We start from the raw sequence: 21,505 nt of genomic DNA, 5'->3' as shown, positions 1-21,505 counted from the left end.
AATATAACCGGTGTCCACTATTCCAGGCACTGGGGATGCAGCAGAGGTCTATATTTATACAGATAATAATTTAGAGAGGGGAGACGGGAAAACAGATACACATGTCAGGGAGTCTATCAGTCAGGATAGATTACATTGTTTTGTGGCAGTAAACACACTTGTATCTCAGAGGCTTGAAACAAAAAAGTTTATTCCTCATCAAAGCGTGTTCACTGAAGGTCAGAAGGAGGGACTCTCTTCTGGGTCACTTCTGCATGACACCCAGGCCATCCAGAGAACCCCCAGGGGGTAAGGCTAATCTTAGGGAGAAGATCAAATGACACCTTGCACACTTATTCTCAAAACTTATAACTATGACACACGGCACAGTTCCCATTTTCAGGGTTACAGCCAGCTACAGAGGGCCAGCAAGTGTAGTCATACCGCGTGACGTGACGTGTTCAGGAAAGGGAGCCACTCCTGGCAGGCAGAGCTGCCCCTGATGCTGGTGACTGCTGTGAAGAAACGCAAGGCACAGGAGATGATGCTTGGAAGGCTGCTTCTACCCCATGTGGTCAGGAAGAGACATCTGAAGAGAATCCTCACTTAGGGGCAGAGGACAACTTCCTGTAAAGGAAACTAACTGTAAGAGCCATCAGTCTGGCATGTTTGAGGGAAGGCAGGGGACTCCCGGTGGCCGGAGTGCCGTGAATGAGAAGATAACTTGTCCAGAATTTGGTCAGTGGGTTGCAGAGGTAGAACTTTCTAAAGGGTCATTCGGGCCTGTAGATTTTTATATGAGGATGAGGTCCAAGTCATAAATATTTCCCTTATAAGAGTTCAACATAGCAGAGGGTCACTGTTGACTAAAGGAAAGCCTTAATCATACAAACGTTTAAGTGGATATCGACAATAATATCACTGCTGAGAGACAACAGCACCACAAGTAGTTAGAACCATTCAGTATAGCTTTGAACGATGGGCACATTTTACATATTCTTTTACAAGAAATTATTTCTTTTAAAAAAGCAGCTTTTTTTCTTCTTCTAATTATAAGCCAATATCCTACGGCAGATGTTTGGGCAAACACTGAAAACTCAACGGGAGGATCCAAGCATCCTCCACAGGCCATTTTCCGGGACTGCTGTTATGCGTCATTTGGGCACATTCTGCAGTCTTGTCTCTGGACAGCAAGTAGGTTCTGTCAGGTCAGTCCCTAGCCTCTCTGTGCTGAGTCCTCATCAGTGGACTCAGAGAAAGTAGCGACGCATGACTACATTGTAAGCTTCACATGAGGTAAGTAACAGACATCACTCACACACTCTAATGCTGGACACTAAGTATATAGGATTGTGTGCTGCTTTGTGTATTTCTAAATAGTTATTACACTTTATATATTATTTTATTCTTTTTTTTTAAACATTGTGTCACCAGTATTTCCCCAGATCTTTATTTTCTTCCCAGTGAGACAGTCTCAGTGTGTAGCCCAGGTAGACCCCAAACTCACTGTTATTCTCCTGCCTTTGCCTCGGCCTTGGCCTCGGCCTCTACAGTGCTAGAATTACTGGCATGGACCACTAGGCCTGCCTTTCTAATGACTACATAACCTGAACCGATAACTTTCCCTTAATCATGCCCCTTTTCATTAGACTTTCTTCTTCAATATGTAAATGTTAAGACAGCCTCAATTTCTCAGAAAATTCAAAGGCTTTCTTTGCCTCTGAACAACTTGAAAGAAGCTGCCAACTTGATTTCCCCATCATTTACAAATATCTTTGTGAAAGATTTCCAACAAGACATTGCCCTACATAACTCAAGTTCAAACTGTAAAATTGGGAAATTAGCATAGAAACATTGGAGTCTAATCCCCAGATACTAGTCAGATATCTCCATATCTCTCTTTTTAACATTTTAAAAAATTGTGTGTGTGTGTGTGTGTGTGTGTGTGTGTGTCTGCCACATCAGATCCCCTGAAACTAGAGATACAAGCAGCTCTAAATCACTGGATGTGGATGCTGAGAATTGAACACAGGTCCTTTAGAAGAACAGCAAATGCTTGTAGCCACTGAGACACTCCTTAAGCCCTCTCCATCCTCTCCATTTTCTCTTTGTTGTTGTTGTTTGTTGTTTTTTGTTTCGTTTTTTGTTTTTTTTTCGAGACAGGGTTTCTCTGTGTAGCCCTGGCTGTCCTGGAACTCACTCTGTAGACCGGGCTGGCCTTGAACTCAGAAATCCACCTGCCTCTGCCTCCCAAGTGCTAAGATTACAGGTGTGCCACCGCCGCCCGGCTCCTCTCCATTTTCTTAACAACATATTCTAATTTATAAAAATATATATTTAAACTATGTGCCGTATCTTCTTAATCTCTCTTTTGCTCGGGAGTAGTTCCTGGGTTTTTACTTAGTACTTTTGAGGACTCTGAGCTGGTGCTTGTATTAGAACAGCCTTCACTGTGTTTGTCTGGCATATTAGAGTTATTAGAAGTATTGTAGAGGTGCATGTGTTCTTACTGTGCGCTGTGTCTACTTTGACAACCTATGATGGAGAATTTTCCTGGGCAGACACTTCCCTTGCTCCACCCATGCTCTTGTATCCTACATCAAGTAACCTCTCGTTTAGGAATCCTTTCTCAGCTTGCCTGGGCCCTAGCATACACACCAGCCTATCTTTTTTTTTTTTTTTTTTTCAAAAATCCTGACAAAAGTTTCCATTGGATACATTGTTGATGGTCTTTTGGTAATAATGGTGTACTTTGATTTCAACAATTAGAAAATAACTTGGGTAATAAAATATGCACATATATGATTCATCTGAGACGTTTATTGCATTACCACATACTTTAGAGTCATCACTTTCTATTAAAATTGAATTGATGCTGTAGGATTACTTACATGACAATATTTAACTTTCAATGTGTTGGTAGCCATTTTGTTGGCATATCTTAGCATCAGAAATAACTAAGCTCCTTTGTGTGGATTACTGAGAATCATACTGAATTATCTTACCACTTTTAAAGCTAAAACCTTTCAGTGATGAGATACAAGTGATCTTAGTTTATTTCAGTTGTTTGGTTTTGTTGAGACAGTGTCTTACTATGTGGCTCTGGCTGGCCTGAAGTTCACTATGTAGCCCAGGGTGTTCCTTCAATTTGTATCACACTCTTCCTTCAGCCTCTGGATGCTGGGATCACCAGGTAACCACACCATACCACCTCCCAACCCCCTTTAACTTCTTTATGTGGGGGGTTAGCATCTTAATTCATTTAATACATCGATTGTGATTTTCCATGATAAAAACAATCTCACACCCCTGCTTTAATTGTCACAGACTAGTGAGAAACAACAAGGCCACTCTAATACACAACAATGCAGCCACGCAGAGTGAAGGCCACATGAGTCACGGCACCCAGCACAAATGAAATTTCACAGTAGTTCAAGTAGAAAAACACTCAGAGGAAATGGGGCCATGAGGCTGGGGGGGGGCAGTGGGGGGGTGGGACTGGGGGGTGTGGGGGGGTTGCACAGTAGCTCAGGCTAAACTCAGAAGGAGGCAAGCAAAGCTGCCACGGTATTCAAGGTGAGAGCATTATGTATCTGCCTGCTTTTGTTTATGTCACATTAAAACTCGGCATATTCTCCACAATGATCTTTCTTTTTGGTTTTTTGTGTGTGTATATAATATATTATTATATTTTACTATATTTAATTATATGCTATTACATAATACATATGTGAGTGTTCTCCTACATGTATGCCTATGACTTCGGGGGTCAGACGAGAGCATTGGGTTCTCTGGAACTAGAGTTATGGATGGCTGTAAACCAAGGAATTGAACCAACAGGTGCTTTTAACTGATGAGCCATCATCTCTCCAGGCCTCGCAAGAACTTTTTATTTAAAGCCTAATTTTTTAAAAGATCAGTGTTGTAACACTTTTAAATCAGTGGTGCTGGGCTGGAGAGATGATGGCCTGGCTGTTAAAGGCTAGGCTCACATTTTAAAAAAAAAATGTAAAAAATCAGTTGGGTTAATCACAATGATGAACTGGGGGCTGGATAGGTGGTTCGGATGTTAAAAGTGCATATAGCTCTTTCAGAGGGCACAGATTTGGTTCTCAGCAGCCATACTAGGACGTTTACACTCTCTTATAACACCAGTTCCCAGGGGAGCGCCAACGCCCTTTATGGGCACTTGCAATTGTGTGCACATACCCTTACACACACACACACACACACACACTTAAACATAAAACAATGGTGACTCAATTGAGCAAGCTGATAGGAGGAAAACCTGTTAAGAATAATGATCTCAAGTCACGTGGTACTCAAATGGTTTGAGCTCACGGTGCTCAAATCAACAATCAAAACATAAAACGTATACCACCGCCCTCTTGCGCTTTTGTAATTACGTGTATAAATTACAACTAACCCAGCACTGGGCATTCAGTGTAGGCAGCAACTCTTCCCCAGAACTGATGTTTCCTTCTTTGAATTTACTAGGTGATTATGTGTTCACTAAACCTACATGTGTGATTTTTTTTTTCTTACAGCTTTTTAAGTTGTGGTTTTTAAAACTTGTAGAACTGGGGAGTTGGCTGAGTGGTTAAGAAGCACCGGCTGCTGTCCCAGAGGACCCAGGTCCAGTTCCCAACACTGACATGGCATCTCACAACTGTGACTCCAGTTCCAAGGGACCTGATGCCTGCTTCTGTCTTTCCTGGTAGCAGACACTCACCTGGTTCACAGATAACACATGCAGGTGAAACCATCATGCATATAAAATAAAATACAAGATGGGGCTTGGGAGAGGGTAAGGGCAAAGCACTTACCACACAACTACAAGAACACAAGGTGGAATCCTAGCACTCACATAAAAGCCAGCAGGCATGGCAGCCTACCTGTTACCCCAGAGCTCAGGAGGTGAAGACAGGTGGTGCCCAGTGCAATCTGAGGAGTATCAGGTTCAGCAGAGAGACCCTGCTGCATTAGTAAATAAAGTGGAGGTGGTCTGAGAAGGAGTGAAACATATGTGGGCACACACATACAACACATACTCCTCCCTGTGCCCATCCATACACAAAGATATACATTTACCATCTTGACCAACTCGGTATTAAGAGTATCTGCATGGTAGGCAACAGATCCCTAGGATTTTTTCCCTTTGTGTTTAGTTTTTAATCAACTAGTACTAGAAAGCATTTATACTTAATTGTATATTTGTATATACTTAAGAAACAGTTCAATGAAAGCTCTGTAAGTCCCTATTGGGGGTGAGGGTTTCAGGAGAATTTTTTTTTTTTAAATAAATCCGAGGTTTGAAATACACTAAGCATCGTGCTAGCTTTCTTTAGTTTAATGAGTACCCAGCCAGCCCTCCTGGCTTTTCCCTGTGTGTGTTTGGCCTACCCAGGAGACCGGGCTGGAGAGGACAAGAAATCTTCATTTCTTAGGAAAGGAGAGCTTGGGAGCACAGCAGGATTCCCAAGCCAAATCCGAGTTTTCTGTCTTTAATAATAGGTATAATATGAACAGGAGAAGCCGTCCCGTTATTTCCAGCATGCTTACAAATCTGTTATCCTATCATTGAGGCCCCACAGCCAGCTTCCCCTTTAAAGTCTGCACATCACCAAGTTCTGCTGTTATGCCTTTAATCATCCTAGCTAGTGCCGCCCAGAGCCTTGCTTCTTAGCAAGATTTAACTTCAGAGAAAGAAGGCGGTCTGCAGGTGCCAGGACTCTTCCTGACTTCCCTCTGACCTTGTTAAGGAAACAAACTATGCAGATCAGCTCCTCCAGAGAGACTTCCTGGGGGGGGGGGGAGTTTTAGCTTAAAAATGTGTATTATCGACATTTATAAGGTTTTACTTTCAAACTGTTTGGTTCTTAGAATCTGCTGTTAGATCAGGGGCTGGGGGTGGGCTGGGGGGTTGTGTGATTCAGAATTGGTCTGCTGAGCAGACTAAAGCACGGGCCACCAAGCCTATGACCTGAGCTTCACCCCAAGAACCTTGGTGGGAGGAGATTCTCCCACAAAGTTGTCTGACCTCCATGCACGCATGCCTGCACCACACACACACACAAACCTAAAGATACCCTAAGTCCCTATAACCATGGGACACAAGCTAGATGAAAACCCGAGAAAGAGAGGGGGACTTTTGAGGATTTCCCACACACAGTACAACTGTAGACACACTCTTCATCTTGTACTGACAAGCTCCCTGGGAATCACTTCTGTGTGTGTAGTTGGCTGTGACAGAATAAAGCAACATGAGTAAGGTCCTATTGCGTGTAAGAGACTTACGCTCCAGACCTAGGTGTGCCTGATTTATGCTGTACCACATAAGAACCATGTGAGAGCCTGCTGCAGATTTGGCTTGGCAGTGCTACAGGCCGCATCCTGTGACTAGAGAACTTGGGCAGCACCAGGAGTCAGTCATCGGATTTCTTCACCCACCCTGGCAAGTTATCGATCTCTGCTCTCTTGCTTGTTTGTATATTTAGCTGAGAGGCTCAGCTGCAGACATTTCCCACACCCTACTAAGCAGAGTGCAGGAAGTCACTTGCTCTGCTCCAGGTATGCCGACATCCAACAGGGGTCGGCGAGCCCCCGCTGTGAAGCCTGTGAAGCCCGGCCCCTCTCCTTCCTACCTGCAGCAGGCAGTGTCATCCAGCCTGTCTCCAGATATGGAGCTGGGCTGCTCTTTAGAGAAGTGTGATGGATGGACAGTGGTTTGTGTTCTCATTTATTGGTTGAATGCATACATTCTGCAGTGCTGTTTCTCCACTTCTTACATTCTGTCTCTGAATCTTTTATCTCATTTTCATGGTGATTTATAGGAACCTTGAATACAGTAATCTTAAAAGTGTGTGGAAGAAGGAACAGATCTTCTGTTTATCAGGAACACACACACACAAACACATACACACACACACACACACACACACACACACACAAAACCTACTTCTTTGAAGATTTGACCCAGAAATTGATTATGAGTCAAAGGTCAGAGACAAGAGACAGATTTCTTAACCTGATGAGCCTTCCCACCCTTGCATCCTGTCTCCCCAGCTGGATTTTAAGTAACTGCAGAACGAGAATGTGTGTGTTCCTTCTTCTATTGTGTATACTCCCCTGCAAACAGTAGGCTGTGAGCAAGTAGTAGGAGATTCGGGTTGATTTCTTTGTTGCTGTGGTAGCCGCTAAAGTCCCCCTTTGAATAGCAAGTTCACTAGAAAAGGTGACAAGAGAGGATTGGGGCTTCCACCTCCACACTGCTGTCTGAGACTCTGGTTGGTGTGTCTTTTCAGAGAATGGTGAGTGATATACTGGTACCCAAAGACTCGGTTCAGGATCTTGAACTTTAAAAACCTGACTGTGCAGATGCTCTGCTCACAAACTTTGGGACACATAGCCTAAGTTCACCTCCCAGCGTCCCCTGAAGCACTCAGACACTGGCCTTGGTCAGAAGTGGGTTGAACAGCTGCACATAGAATAGACACAGCAGGAGATGCCCCAGATACGCCCCCTTGCTGGCGTAGATATTGGGCTTCTTCTTTGTACAATACAGTTTAGGGCCAGGCTGGTAGGTTCTTGGCCTGGGTGGAGGTGTGTCATTCAGAGGAAATAGTAAATGACTTCACTTAGGGCAGCCTTCTAAATGAGATGCACAACTGGTTTCATAAGCAAGATGGAGCAAATGAGATGGACTCTTTCCCCGGGACTGTGCTGCAGCCTAGGTTGGCCTTGAGCTCACCACTGTAGCCTGGCTAGCCCTGGACAGTCAGTGATCTCCCTGCCTTAAGCCTTCCCAGGGCTGGAATTCCAGGTGTTGGTCGTCACACCCAGCTTATCAGGGACTTCTGATGAGTTGTCTTAGGGCTTCCCTTGCTGTCTTGAAACACCATGAGCAAAAAAAGCAAACTGTGGGGGAAGGGTTTATTCTGCTCCCCCTCCACATCATAGTCCATCACTGAAGGAAGCCAGGACGGGAACTCAAACCAGGCAGGAACCTGGAGGCAGGCACTGATGCAGAGGCCAAGGAGGGTGCTGCTGACTGGCTCACTCCTATGACTTGCTCTGCTTTCTTATAGAACCCAGGACCACCAGCCCAGGGATGGCTCCACCCACAAGGGGCTGACCCCTCCCCCATCGAGCACTAATTAAGAAAATGCCTTACAGACCCACAGCCTGATCTTACGGAGACATTTTTCTTAATTGAGGTCCCTCCTCCTCTCAGATGACTTTAATTTGTGTCAAGTTGACATAAAACTGTCCAGCACAGGGATATTCATTTCTGCAGTATATGAATCTGGACCACTGAAGCTGTGGCTGATTTGATTTCACTTGGGAAAAAATTAGATAGGAGGTTGCTTTTATAAATGTCACTTGGCAACATTTTAAAAATTGCATATTTAATGGTTTGGTTTTTGCAGTCCCTTGTGATGGGTTGAATAAGAATCATCCCATAGACTCATATATTCAAAGTTTGGTCCCCAGGGAGTGGCACTGTTTGAAAGGATAGGAGGTGTGGCCTTGTTGGAGGAAGGGTCATTGGGGTGGGTTTTGGGTTTTGTAAGGCCCAAGCCAAGCTCGGAATCTCTCTCTTCCTGCTGTCTCCAGATCCAGATGTAGAACTCTGAGCTATTTACTTCTCCGGCACCATGCCTGCCTGCTGGCATGCTCTCTGCCTGAATGATGACCAGTATGATGACCGGTATGATGACAGACTAAACTTCTGAAACTGTAAGCAAGCCCCAGTTGAGTGCTTTCTTTTATAAGAGTTGTCTTGGTCACGGCGTCTCTTCACAGCCACAGAACAGTGACAAAGACATCTGTTCAAAATGTTTTTGTAACAAAACCATGTTGTCAGGATGTCAGCTGCCCCTTCTCTCAGGTTGCCAGTTTCTAACCCTTTTTCCCTGGTATCTCCCTAAGTGTGCAACCGCTGACCTCCTACGGGTAGAGAAACCAGCGCTGCCCTTAGTAAGACTATAGACAAAATACACAAAATGTAAGCACGGGTGTGACAGGTCAAGGTCTGTGCTTGTGGTAGGGGAAAAACAGAAGAGGGGTAATGCCTCCCACCACGGTTGGATCAGTTCTTTTTTTTTTTCTTTTTTTAAGATTTATTTATTTATTATTATATATAAGTACACTGTAGCTCTCTTCAGACACACTAGAAGAGGACGTCAGATCTCATTACATGATGTTTGTGAACCACCATGTTGTTGCTGGGAATTGAACTCAGGACCTCTGGAAGAGCAGTCAGTGCTCTTAACTGCTGAGCCATCTCTCCAGCGCCTCTGGATCAGTTCTTAAGTCAGCCATGCTTTTCTTATTGGGGTCAAGTTCTGGCAATATGTAAAGGGCCAGTCAAGACATCCTCTCAGGCCAAGAGCTGGCTGGCTAGGCAGGCTGTCCTCATGCCAACTGTTTGCCACGACCATGTTCACAAATTGTTTTAGAAGTCATTGAGAATGAGTACCTTGTTTTAACGGTTTATTTGAAACTATAGTGGAAGAAATTTCTTTCTAGTCACAGAAGAGAACACTGAGAATGGTTGTTTTACACTATTGTGACTTGGGCCTTATAAAAATTAAGTGTAAGCTTCCTTCATCTTTAGTTTGGGAGTTCTTTATAAAACCTTCGCATTTGTGTACATTTCAGACTCAAGAATCTACCGCTCTGGAACCTACCGGAGAGGGATTTCAAACCAGGGAAACATAAGTTCTCTCCAGTTTCTGAGTAAACAAACTGTGGATAACAACAGATTGGAAATTAAAATCAGTCCTTGAACTCCAGGAACCTTGACAGAAAAATGTAAGATGCCAAATCAGTCAGGTCCTGACTTTACCCAAACACGCTTCTCTGGTTATAGAGGAAGAAGCCTTTGACCATTGCCAGTATGAGGAGCAGGCCATACTGTTGTACCCAGATGAACTCAGAACCAGCAACTTTCAGTCCAAGGCCGTGCCTGGGAGTTGGCAAAGGCTGGCCAGGTACCTGCGGCCAGCTGCCACTCTGTGGTGAGGCTGGCAGCAGGCTTTGGCCAGCCTTTTCCAAAGTGCTCCTTTGATAACGATGATTACATTTCCCTCGCTAGAGCCTGAGGCTGACTGAGCAACAGCCAACTTCTCAGGGTAACAAAGAGGAGGGAAAGTAATCCAAACACAGGTTTTATTATAAAATCCAGGGAGTGAGAGAAGTGTGTTTATTCTGTAAGATAGCACACCTGCTCAGGCCCCGGAGGCTCATTTCCATCCGTTGCCATGGCAAACTCGTTAGACTTCAGGGCCATGTGGCTTTGTTTCCTTTTGAAATCTGGTCCTTGTCCTACCATCTCCAACAACTCCAGCACAATGCCCGGGAGCCTGCAACAGCATAATTCATTCCTCTGTCTCTATCAACAGTTCACATTTGTTCAGCAGCGCCGGCCTGAGTCTGCCTTCTCCTTTGAACTCCGTGCTAACCGTGAAGGCACGCTTCGAAAGCTATCCTCATTAACATTCCAGGTCCCTCTTCCCTGTCAGCAACAACAAAGCCCGCATCAAAGGCCTCCTTCCTGCCTGCTTTACTGGGTGGCTCGGTTCCCTGTTTTGCGGCTGATCCAGGTGCCCAGGCAAACAACTCTGGGCTAAGAAGCATGCAGGAGAGGGTAAAAATAGAACAGCGGCTTGGCCGCATACCAGAGCAGCTACTTCATCCCCGCGCCTCGCACACTAAGCCTAATGGGACCCACCAGGCACGAGTCCTCTTCCCTTGCCTTCTCCACCCCTCCCTCCTCCCCAGCTGCCTTCTTCCATCAGCACCTTCCCAGGGAAGGGAGCAGAGGGAGGTCAGGCGCGGGACAAGAAAGGTGCGCCCTAGCGGTTTCAACTTTCAAGCCTTAAGAGATCTGGGGGCCGTGATTACGCTTCCCTCACAAGACTTTCTAGAAAAGGGCGAGCAGGCCCTGACCGTGTTACCTCTGCTCAGCCCCTCGCCGGCCCATGCTTCTCATTACTTATCAAAGTCTCAACACTTCCTGAACCATAAATGTGACCTGGGACCCCACCCAGACATCCCCCAAGAAGGTAAATAGGAAAGTCAGCTATACTGACCATTCCTTCTGCAGATCCCACCTGCTTGACTTGATGCTAAGAGCTTGTGAGCACAGCTCACAGTGACACTGGTGGGGCTCACCCTGTGCTCTGAGTCTGAAACCACTTTTCAAGGGGAAAAAAAAAAGTGAAAGATATGGTAGGAAGTTAGGAACGAACGTGCTATGGCTTGGATGCGGGTCTTCCAGAATGCTAACTATACTGACTGGATTCTTTTGTGCTGTTTTATGCCACATGGTGAACTATACTGTTTCTGCAGCCAGCCCCGCCCCCACACCCTTCCAAGGACAGTTACCCAGGAATTTCTCATTTCTCCATATTTCTCCAAGTGCCACTTTTGTAGCATCAGAACAATGCAAGAAAGAGGAATCTCACAGTCTTTAAAGAGTAGAAAATTTTTTTAAATTACTGATTTTTTAATGCATGTGTGCACGCGTGTGCACACACACACACACACACACACACAGAGGGAGGGAGGGAGAGAGAGGGGGGGAGAGAGAGAGCTTTAAAAGAAATTGATCTAATTACAGATTTTAGTCTTCAAGCTTCAGGAAGGTTTTGAGGAATTTTAAGTTGGCCTAGGGTTCACGTAAAACCACTACAAACTAAATATGCCAAACTATGTCAAGAGAAGCCACACTCCATATCATCACGACAATAATTAATTCCCTGCAGAGATTCTCCCAGCACAAGTTGTGACATGATCATTTACTCTTGAAGCCACCAGAGGATAGAGGTAATCTTCCCTCAGCCCTCCCATGTTCAGGAGGCGGTGTTTACCTCAGGGAGGAACTCTGTCACCGTAGATAAGAGCACCAGTAAACCCCAGAAAGTTCCATAGGCTTGCCAGCCCCGAAGCTGATCACTGGGGCTGTAGTCTTGGAGTGAACTTCTTGGACAAATCAGTTTCTTTGGATCCTACTTCCTTCCTACATAAAACAAAACCCAGGGTCCCTTTCAGAAGGAAAATTCCATGACAGAGATGTTACTTTAAAATGTCATTAGTTTGATGGTTCTTTCTTTTTGTTTGTTGTTGGGTTGTCTCATACAGAGCTATTTGTGTTGGAAAATAGCACAAGACTCTCTGAGACGGGAGGTGTGGTTTCTTTGTAGTATTTTCCCATGGTGTAATCTAACTTCTCATTTCATCTGCTATTAGGAGAAGGTCTTCCAGATTCTTCTAGGTACATTAAAGAGAAACAGAATGATCCTGCAATTTAAAAGACTCTCCCTGGGTCATTTCAGTGATCACAGGACTTTGCAATCTGTCTGGCAAAGACGGCAGTGTAGTGAAGTGGCTGGGGTTAGGGAAAATGCTCTTGGCAAAACATCCCAAAACAAGGATGGAAAATCCAGACTGGAGAACTTGCAGCCCCTGCTGAGAGAACTCAGAAAAGGTCGAGTCTTCACAGGGTGATTTGTTTAAGGGGGACGGAGGAAAAGAGTTACAAGAGCAGCGAATCTTCTGCCCTGAGCTGGGGAAGCACAGCCAGTCCTGTGACTGCAGCCCCATGACATGCAGCTCACATCCTTGAGCGCTATGGGAGTTACCTGAGACAGGCAAGTGTTCTGAAGTCAGCCACTGAAATGAAAACTAGCCACCACATACCAGAAAACAATCCGAATCTCTACCCAGTACACCTGACTCACATCAGCTTATTATGACTAGCGTCAGGGGTTAAAGGTCATCTTTACCAAGTCAGCTATATCCAATTTCTACCCTCAAAATATCTACAAAACTGCACAAGGACCAGGATAATGTTTAAATAAACCAGGTGTTAATCTGAGTATCACTGTTCTAAAATAATTGTAAAAATTCCTTTGCTGGTGGTGGTCATCAGATTTCATAGACACTTCAGAGCCAAGTTGTCAACTCTAGGTGAGCATGAACACACACACACACACACACACACACACACACACACGGTGTTGTTTGGTTGTTTGACTGGCTTACATTTTGTTTGTACACCGACTACTTACCTTCTGGTAAGCTGTAACCCTTTAAGGACTGTTTATGGCCCAGGAGGGACTTTCTCTTAATCACTTGGGATAGAGTAGAAGGAACTAGTTGTTGAATGCTATTGAAAGTTTCTCGAGGGGGAGCATGCTAATAACATTATATCCTAAATCTTCGCAAACTGGGAATATTTCAAAGAAATAATTGCTGGGCTGTTTCTACAGATGTAGAATCCTCAATAATAGTCTCACCTCAAACCAAACCGATAATGAGAAGAGAAAAAAGACTTGAACTTTGAAATGCTTTCCAGGAATTCAGAGTTACAAGAAAGTAAATCCAAACAAGAAACTCTTACTAGGTCTCAAGTGCCTCAAAAGTAATTATTATTTCCGTAAGTTCATACAAACAAGCACTTAAATTATGCTAGGTTTTTTTCCTATCTAAAAGCATTTACTCTATGTACATGTTGGTCATAAAGTGAATCAGACTGTATTCTTTCAGCTTTTCTTATTTGTAGTTGAAAATATTTGTCTTTCTCTACAGTGACATTTGAGGGATGACTACCTCATAGCAAAGTTGAAACTTGTTTCACTAAGTCAGGCAGAGAAAGGAAGCGATCCAATCATCTCTTTATTGACCCATTGGGCCATAACGCCATCTTTCTCCTTGGGCAATAGTTTTATTTAGATCACATACACATTTTCTAAACGTCTATGTGTTGTTTCTTGGAGACCAAATAGGCCCAAATTATTGATATGAGGGTATTGTTTAGAACATTTTTAAAAGCAGGGAATGTCTCATGAGACAATGTACCCGAGGGCTGGGACGTGGTGTCACAGTGTTAGAGCACCCAGGGCCCTAGAGTCACTCTCCAGCACTGGGGTGGGGGAGGAACGAGTTCTGTCAGATAGAGAGGTGCATGCTTATAATCCCAACACGCGGGTGCCGAGGCACAGGATTACAAGTTACAAGCCAGCCCGGGCTAAGCAGTTATAGGGCAGCCTGGACTGCACAGTAAGACTCTTCTCCAAATAAGTCAGTAAAAACCATCGAGGTATAATTTTTGTTATGACTCAGTTGGTTTTCTGCTTTTAAAAAGCTGGTTACATTTAAATTTAGGAAAGAAAATATATCCAGGTGTGGTGGTTTGAACAAGAATGGCTCCAAATTCGTGTATTTGACTGTTTGGGTCTCAGCTGATGGACTGCTCAGGAAGGATTAGGAGATGCGGCCTTATGAAGGAGGGGTGTCACTGCAGGTGGGCTTTAAGGTTTCAAAAGCCAGTGCCAGGGGCTTGCTCTCCCTCTGTCTGCTTTCCCTCCCTCCCTCCCTCCCTCCCTCCCTCCCTGCCTCCCTCCCTCCCTCCCTCCTTCCCTCCTTCCCTCCCTCCCTCCACCTTTCAGATAAGATATAAGCTTGAAGCCACTACACCAGCACCATGCCTGCTTGCCTGTCCCACTCCCTGTCATGATAACCATGGGCTAAGCCTCTGAAACTGTAAGCAAGCCCCTCATTAAATGCTTTCTTTTAAACACAGTCATAAAATAGTAACTAAGACACTGGGTATGCTGGGTAAACCTGTAATCCCAGCATTTGGAGGGCCAGGATTACTATATATAAGATTACTGTAAGATTATATATTATAAGATTACTATATAAGATTACTATAACTTCAAGGCCATCTTACTGGGTATATTGAATTCTGGACCATCCAGGACTACATAGTAAGACTCCATCTCCAAAAACAGAAAGAACAAAACAAAACAGAAACAAGTAGGCCAGGCGTTGGTGGCACATGCCTGTGATCCCAGCACTTGGGAGGCAGAGGCAGGCGGATTTCTGAGTTCGAGGCCAGCCTGGTCTACAGAATGAGTTCCAGGACAGCCAGGGCTACGCCTGTGATCCCAGCACTTAGGAGGTAGAGGCAGGCAGATTTCTGAGTTCAAGACCAGCCTGGTTTACAGAATGAGTTCCAGGACAGCCAGGGCTATACAGAGAAACCCTGTTGGGGGGTGGGGTGGAGAACAAACAGAAAACAAGCAAACAAAAAAACCCAATTGTAAAAAGTAAAATTACATTTATCCCTTGGGAGATGTGATTATAAAAAATAAATGCCTAGTTACTTCTCTAAAGAGAATTTAGAGTTTAAGGCCCATATTTCAGACCTTCCAAAGTCATTCGAAATACCTTGTTCCACATGATTTTATAAATCTCCCAAGTTCCAGAAAAGCAAAATAACTCCAGAGGTACTCAGGAGTAGGACGGAGATAGAAAACTAGACCACACCTCTGGCCCAGGGTGACACAGCCCCTGTTCCTTCATGCCTGTACTCAGATAGTCTTATGTAAATGGCCAGCCCTTCCTCTCTTTGCAAAGGGCTGGGAGTTGAACCCTGGACTCCTACATGCTAAGGAAGTGTCCCACCACTGAGCTACACTCCCCACCCAATTACACTGGTTATAATTAGGCTTGCTTCGTCGAAAGCCTCAACTGTAAGAGAAAGCTTTTCACATTAGAAGGATGTCTAACTTTCCGGTTTTACCCCTTTAGTACGGAGAACTCCATGACATTTATCTTCTGCTATATCTGAGCAGTGTTGTTGATGTCTCAGGGCTGCCCAATGCAGTATAAATTAATACACCCACCTCCACTGAGATAAACACATTCTTACAAAGAATCATCATTTTATTATTTGAACTTGATTCAGACTGGTCTGAGGACACGGAGCATCTGGCCAGCTCATAATAGTAGCTGAAGTGAGGAGAGTTTTTGTGGTCACAGGCGTTTGCTGCCATCACCTGCAGCGTCCACGCACTGAAGCCCCGGAAGGACGTGAGGACGACTCCGACTCAGGAGGCAGGGGACTGTAGAAGAGGTGCGGGGGACTGTAGAAGAGGTGCAGGGGCTGACTTCCACCAACCAGCTAGGCTAGAAGAACGCTGTGAGCACAGGCTGGCCCTGAGCTGGAGATGGCTGTCGTCACAAGGGCACCACCTGAAGGGTGGGCAGAGGACCTCGGGGAGGGGCCACGTACTCTTCCTCTCGGAGCAGCCGCAGCAGGATGTGTTTCTTGTTCTTGGGCCAGCTGTAAACGTGAGTGTTCTGAAGCCAGGTCGGCACGTGCTCCTGTGGGAGCGAGGGCAGGAACAAAGGTCACGGGAGTTGAGACCAGCCTGGATGCCCTCCAGAGGTGTGCCCGCCAGGCTGGCTCGGGAGCCGCTGTTTTGCTTTTGGAGCGTTTAACACGCGAAGCAGTTTTGGCTTCGGTGCAAGCTGTGCATCTCATTATGGAAACCACATGTGTGCAGCGCTGTCTGTCAGTCTCCCAGGCTACCTGCCCTGTGCCTGTCAATGTGCTTTTCACCACCTCACATGAAAGGGGTGGGGCTGAGGTCACACTGAGTGATGTGAAGTCCCCTGTGGCTTTGGGGGAGGGATACCAGCCAGGGCCCTGGGCTTCATCTAAGTCATGATTCTTTCACTCCAAACTCAGCTCTGGCCTGAAGAGGAAGGAGCAGAACAGAGCTCAGAGACACGAACCTGGGGTCCCACAGGCCAGTTTCAGTCACCCTCAGGACAGCCCTCAGGACCATCCATGTGGAGCACACATTCTGGTGAGGAGAGAGAGACCAGGACAAGCTCGGTAGCAACACAGAAACGAAATGTGCCGTTGGAGGAGGAGTCTGCAGGACCTAGGAGGATGCTTCGGAAAAGCCACACAGTGATGGAAGATGCTAGGCAAGCATGCTCCAAGGCAGCAGCATCACAGTGGCCAGAAGAAAGCAAATACGAGCAGGCAGGTAAGGAGGGCCAGCATCCTAGGGGCCGTAGCACACAGGGCCCGGAGAGCTCTGTGAGGCCTGTGGTTTTCCTCTGAGAGGCGCTGCCTTGCAGACCATAGCACGAGCTCAGAGCTGGCACTCGTGCTGAGTGCAGAAGATAAGCCATTAAAAGGACACAACTCTCTTGAGGAGTCAAGATCTCACAGGGAGGCAAAAAACAGCATAAACTGATTTCTAGGTCATAGTATAGCAAGTAGCCAGCATGTCCCAAGCTCTCTGGCCATAGTATATATATATGCACGCATGCATGCATACATGTGTGCGTACACATACATATTAAATATGCATGAGCTAATGATTCTAAGCAATTATTCCCAGTGCCCCTAACATATACCATTGAGTCAAAGTACTATAATTAATTGAAGCTCTCAGGAAAGGGACGTAGGCCTGAGGAGAAGGAGAACCTCCAACAGGCTGGAGAGGTTGCAAGGGGTCAAAGATAACCAAGAGTTTACTAGGCATACAAGTTGGGAAAGGGCATTTTAAGGAGAGAGAATAGAGGGGCAAAGACCGGAGACAGAAAGAACTTGAGTGAGGTTTGCTAACAGGGCCCCATTACGACCAAAGCTTCGGGGCCCAGGTGACAGGAAAGGAGAATGAATAAGTGGACACAGTGCTGTTCCAAAGAGCCTCACGTGTCATGCTAAGAAAGGCAGTTGGAAATGTCATAGAATTTTAAAACTAGAGAGATAGAGACTGGAGTTCTTTGACGGCAAAGCAAAAGGTGGATAGTACAGAGTCCAGAGGAAAGTGAGACCAGTAAGAGATTTGCCAGTTAATAACTGCATTTAGTCCCTGGACAGGCCACGGCCAGCAAGGATGAAGGGCCCTTTAGTATGTAGTGTGCATTGTCCCATCTTATATGTCTGCTCCACATATCCTGGTGTCTATCTTAGGTAGGGTTTCCATTGCTATGAAGAGACACCGTGACCAAAGCAACTCTTGTAAAGGCAAACATTTAACCAGGACTGGCTTACAGTTTCAGAGGTTTAGTGCATTATTATAGCAGGAAGCAAGGCAGTGTGCAGGCAGACATAGCGCTGAGAAGGAGCTGAGAGTTCTGCATCTTGATTTGAAGGCAACCAGGAGAGACTCTTCCAGGCAGCCAGGAGGAGGGTCTCAAAGCCCACCCGCACAGTGACACACACAAGGCCATACCTACTCCAATAAGGCCACACTGAATATTGTCACTTCCCATGAGCCAAGCACGTGCAAACCACCACAGCGGGGCTCCCGTCATGCGGAATAGAGGTTCCAGGGCAGTCCTAACATCTAGGAATCCTCCCAGTCTGAGTCTCAAGGGGTTTACTTAGCTTCTGTCTTCCCTTTCCAGACCTGGAATATTCTCAGATAGCTTGGCTCGTATTCGCTAACGCTATCAGCATACCCTTGGGAATACGATGAGAACCTTCGTGGGCACCCCAGCCAGGTTTGCCTAGAGAGCTGGGACGACTCAGGCCTGCATTCTGTAGGTGTGAGGGTTGAACTGTGTGCAGCAAAATATTTATGTGGGGCAGAAAGCAAAGTGTCCATACTTTGGCTCTAACATGAGAGATCAGAAGCATTAGATGATAAATGCTCACATATTCTTGGGCATTTGTGTACTTGATCCCCAGTTGGTAGTGCTGTTTGGAGAGGCCTAGCAGGTATGGTCTGGCTGAAGGAAGTCTGTTTCTCGAAGCAGGCTTTGGGGTTTCTGTTTCCCATTTGTCATTTGGGATGTGAGCCCTCAGCTCAGTTTCCAGCTCTAGATGTCGTGTTTGCCTGCTGCCACACTTCCCTGGCATGAGGGAGATGCATCTTCTCCCTCTGCTCTGCGATCACAAGCCCCAAATGAACCCTTCCTTCCCTAAGCTGCCTTGCTCATGGTGTCCTATCACAGCAACAGAAAAGTAACTGTGCATAAACCAGTCCTTCGTGTACACAGATGGAAATTAGGACAACCATGGTCCTACCTGGTAACACTTGTAGACTGCTCGGGGCCCAGGGCACATAAAACTAGTTGATCTTTTTGGTAACTCTGATGTCTCTGAGGGCTATCAAAGAGTTGACAAGATTTTTAACCTAAAATCCCAGGTAGTCATCAAACCAGATTTGAAAACAAAGATAGACTTATTGAGGACTGGTTGTTGTTTGCTTACCTTCCTGGCATTTGGGAAGAGCACAGGGATGAATCTGAAGTTCATGCTTCCCTGATTTATGAACTCGATCTGCATCTAAAACCAAACAAATATGAAGACTTAATCCAGGACAAAACATGAGTTGACCAACAACACTGCTAGCCCGCAGGGCAACTTTATTCTGGTTCGTTTGAGTGCCATATTACTTAAAATTTTAAGCTTTCTCCAGGACACATTTTGCCACTTTCCCTTATGGACCACTATGATGGCTGTCAACCTGACTACATCTAGAATTAACTAAAAACTAAAAACGGGTGGGTACACCAGTGTAGGATTTTTGCTTAATCAAACCATTCAAAATGGGAAGATCCACTTCTAATCCAGATCTTTGAAGTGGGAAGACGTACCTTTAATCCAGATCTTTTGAAATGCGAAAACCCGCTTCTAATCTGGGCCACACCTCGGGCTGGAAGCCTTCATAAATGGAAGAAGGAAACATCTCTCTTTGCCTGCTCTCACTCTCCTTAGTACATCCATTCTTTCACTAGATTAGAGCCTGCTTCTTCAGGATTCCAGTACATGCTGAAGACCAGATGAGACATCTGGCTTCATGGATTGAATAGCTACTGGATTCCTGAACCTTCCACTAGTAGACAGCCATTGTTGGGCTAGCTGAACCTAACCTTTAAGCCTTTAAGGCATTCTAATAAATTCCCTTTCTTGTGAACATACTCTCTCCAATCCTAGAAAACCCTGAGTAATACAGCCACTCACTGAAGACCTATTAAAATCACTTTCTGGGGACTAGAAAGTTGGCACTGCAGGTACAGTTGCTTGCTGCCATGCCTAAGAACCTAAGTTCTATCCCTGGAGTCCACTTGGTGGAGAGGACTGACTCCTGCAAGTTCTCCTTTGATCTCCACTCTGTTTAGTGACCAATGCATGTGTGTGTGTGTGTGTGTGTTGTTTATTTGTTTGTTTTGAGTCAGGGTCTCACATGTAGCCTAGACTAGCCTGGAATTCACTACATAGCCCAGGTTGGGTTTGAACTCACAGAAGTCCTCCTCTGTCAGCCTCCTGAGTGCTGATCTGGGTTCATAAGATAAGGCTATGTGTCCCTCTCCCAAGTCTTTAGTCTATGGCTTTATATTATTGGCTTTCAATTGCCAAGTATGAGAGTACTCATAATGTGGAAATGAGTAAAGGCAAAACCTAGGGTTGTTTGTTTAGCAGGGCACCACTGATACCATTGAGACAATCCTCTCAAAGCCATCGATCTAGTGAGCAGGCAGGAAGGAAAATTGCTAACCAGAGGACCGAGAGCAGGAAGAGTGTGACAATCAAGATAGGAGCTATCTGTTCTGTTTTGGGGAGTCTGGAGGACAGTAACAGGAGCGGATCCCTGGCATGAAGACGGTTCTGTTCAGGTAGACAAAGTGGGGAGAAGGCAGGGACAGAGGGCGCGTGGGCCCGGAGATGAGGAGGTGTGTTATTCTGACTGCAGCATCTAGCAAGCACAGACGGGCAGAGGAAGATAGGGGGGTCAGCCTTGAGGCGCCCACTCTCTCAGGTGAGCTCTCTCAGATCTCCCAGTCCCTCACCAGATCAATCAGCCTTCAGACTTTGCTCATCCAAGAGGATTTACCTACAAGAACTCAAACAAAATCAGAATTTTCAATATTGGGAGAGTTAAAGTTTTCTAGTTTCCCAAGGCCAGCGCAGAGCTTTCAGCCATCTGAGGCCAAGGATGAGAGCACAGAGTTATGTACTGAACAGTTTCCTCTTCCGATTGGTTCTTAGAACAGATCCTTTGGTTGTGCATGAGAACAGAAACGAGAAGTGAATGTGGAAGCTCCGACAATCCCACTCACACAGATTCACACAATGCAGATCTACCACTGGGGTCTTCTCAGACAGAAGACAACATCAAAATCATATGCCACATACGCAATTCAGGCACCAGCCATGCCATTGTAAAGTAAGCACTAGCACTCAGGGGCATGGGGTCTGCTGAGCTGAGGTAGAGGGGGGATTTCATGTCAGCCTCAGGGGCAGTGTGAGCTACTTGGTTTCTCCATTAGGCTCCTGCTCTGTCAAAGACCAGTCCTCAGCAGTATGTTTTTATTGTCTTATACTTTCTTTCTGATACTGGCTTTCTAATGACATTGTTTGATTTGTGTAGTAATTACTCATTGGTGCTTGGAGGTAGCCAGGAACTCAGCCTGGGAATAGGTAGATACTGATGGCACATCCAGTTCCTCCTGTGATGAGGAAAAGCCAAAGACATTAGGGCCAAGAAACCAGATTTGGAGGCCACGTGGCTATAGCTGGCAGTCATTAGGTTGTGTATGTTCCTGGCTGGCTTTTCCATATACCAGCACAACTAAACAGGCTTGACCAGGAACTGGTAGGGACCTGGCATCCTTCCCAAGTACCAGCTGCTGGTTCCTGGGACTGGCAGGTCGTTAGAGATGTAGACAGAATGTCGGTGTTCTGGGAATGTGCAGACAT

General features: G+C 45.6%; 1 protein-coding gene across 1 annotated transcript in view; it reads right to left on the bottom strand.

Moving 5' to 3' along the window:
- Positions 1 to 15,696: 15,696 nt before the first annotated feature.
- Traf3ip2 (TRAF3 interacting protein 2) overlaps positions 15,697 to 21,505 on the bottom strand; it is a 39,304-nt gene continuing 33,495 nt past the window's right edge. Inside the window, exons 8-9 of the mRNA XM_052163553.1 lie at positions 19,016 to 19,090; positions 15,697 to 16,158 (exon numbers count right to left, since the gene is read on the bottom strand). Coding sequence (XP_052019513.1) covers positions 16,012 to 16,158; positions 19,016 to 19,090 — 222 coding nt within the window. The 3' untranslated portion in view covers positions 15,697 to 16,011. The remainder of the gene's footprint in view (positions 16,159 to 19,015; positions 19,091 to 21,505) is intronic.

Source organism: Apodemus sylvaticus, chromosome 19 (assembly GCF_947179515.1).
Source record: "Apodemus sylvaticus chromosome 19, mApoSyl1.1, whole genome shotgun sequence".
NCBI classification, from domain to species: domain Eukaryota; kingdom Metazoa; phylum Chordata; class Mammalia; order Rodentia; family Muridae; genus Apodemus; species Apodemus sylvaticus.
Note: the sequence above shows the minus strand (reverse complement) of the source record. Positions and strands in the feature narration are given on the sequence as shown.